Consider the following 1,224-nt stretch of genomic DNA (forward strand, 5'->3'; position numbering starts at 1 on the left):
ATGGGGTTGCTTGCTGTAGGAAGTGCTTGTTCTCCTCATGCCAGTGCTCCCATGCTCAGGCTGGGCTGTGAGGACCTGATCCTAGAGGGGCAGGATGAGTGTCTGTGCCCCTCTGCTGGGTTGCTGATTCTCCTCTCCCTGCAGCACCATGGGATCCATGTTCCGTAGTGAGGAGGTCTGCCTGGCCCAACTCTTCCTGCAGTCAGCTTCGGCATACTCCTGTGTCAGCGAGCTGGGCGAGCGAGGACTTGTGGAATTCAGAGATGTATGTGCTGGGTGGAAGGCGGGCATGGGATGGGCATGCTGCCCTGAGCTGTGTGGGTGCCTCGTTAAAGAGAGGGGAAGTTGATATGGAGTGGGGAGGGACAGAGGGGTTTTCAGTCCTGGTGTAGGGCAGGGGCGAGCAATTATTTCGGGCAGAGGGCCGCTTACTGAGTTCTGGTAAGCCATCAAGGGCTGCATGATAGGCAGCCAGGGGCAGATAAATATTAATTTTCTAAATTTTTTAGGGGGCCCCCCGAGCCGGATAGAATGGCTTGGCGGGTTGCATTTTGCCCACCACTGGTCTAGGGGGTGTCAGGGATCTGGTGTCAGTGCTGGTGGGGCTTGGGAGGGTACGGAGTGGGGGTTCCAGATGGAGATGGTTGGGCAGGTCTGGTCCCTGAGATGGGTTTGGGGTGAAGGCAAGTGGGTATATTCGGGTGGTTTTGGATGTCCCCACTGCTACTGACCTGCACCCTCTTCTTTCACACCCCAGCTCAACCCCACAGCCAATGCCTTCCAGCGGCGCTATGTGGGGGAGGTGCGGCGCTGTGAGGAGATGGAGAAGACCTTTAGTGAGTGACTACCCAGGATCTGTGTCCACTGGGTACCCTGGGACAGCGGGGGCAACCCCTGTTGTGGGGAGATCTGGGGTAGGGGATGGACAGGCAGGTTCTCTGGGACAGCAAGGACCCTAGTAAGATATAGGAGGGGTCTCTGGGACAGTGGGAATTTTACGAAGTGTCCCTGGGGATAGAAGGGACCCTATAAAGTAGTCTTTTGAGAGTGGGGGTTGGGCTTCTCATTGCATGGGGAGGGGGCTCTTGTGAGAGGGGGCCTGCGTGGGAGATGGCTTGTCTTGGGGCTGGGGGTTGGGTTCTGCCTGGTTTGGAAGGAGGGGTTTCAGGGCTGAGGCAGTCCCTTGTGGTGCTAAGGCCCTCTTCCCTGCTGTGTAGCATTCCT

General features: G+C 57.5%; 1 protein-coding gene across 1 annotated transcript in view; it reads left to right on the forward strand.

Moving 5' to 3' along the window:
* Positions 1–1,224, forward strand: part of TCIRG1 (T cell immune regulator 1, ATPase H+ transporting V0 subunit a3) — a 12,284-nt gene that overhangs the window by 1,579 nt on the left and 9,481 nt on the right. The window contains exons 3-5 of the mRNA XM_025215231.1: positions 145–265; positions 758–840; positions 1,218–1,224. The exon at positions 1,218–1,224 is cut by the window's right edge and continues 219 nt beyond it. Of these exons, the coding sequence (XP_025071016.1) occupies positions 145–265; positions 758–840; positions 1,218–1,224 (211 nt within the window). The remainder of the gene's footprint in view (positions 1–144; positions 266–757; positions 841–1,217) is intronic.

This window comes from Alligator sinensis, unplaced genomic scaffold, assembly GCF_000455745.1.
Source record: "Alligator sinensis unplaced genomic scaffold, ASM45574v1 scaffold998_1, whole genome shotgun sequence".
Classification (NCBI taxonomy): Eukaryota; Metazoa; Chordata; order Crocodylia; family Alligatoridae; genus Alligator; species Alligator sinensis.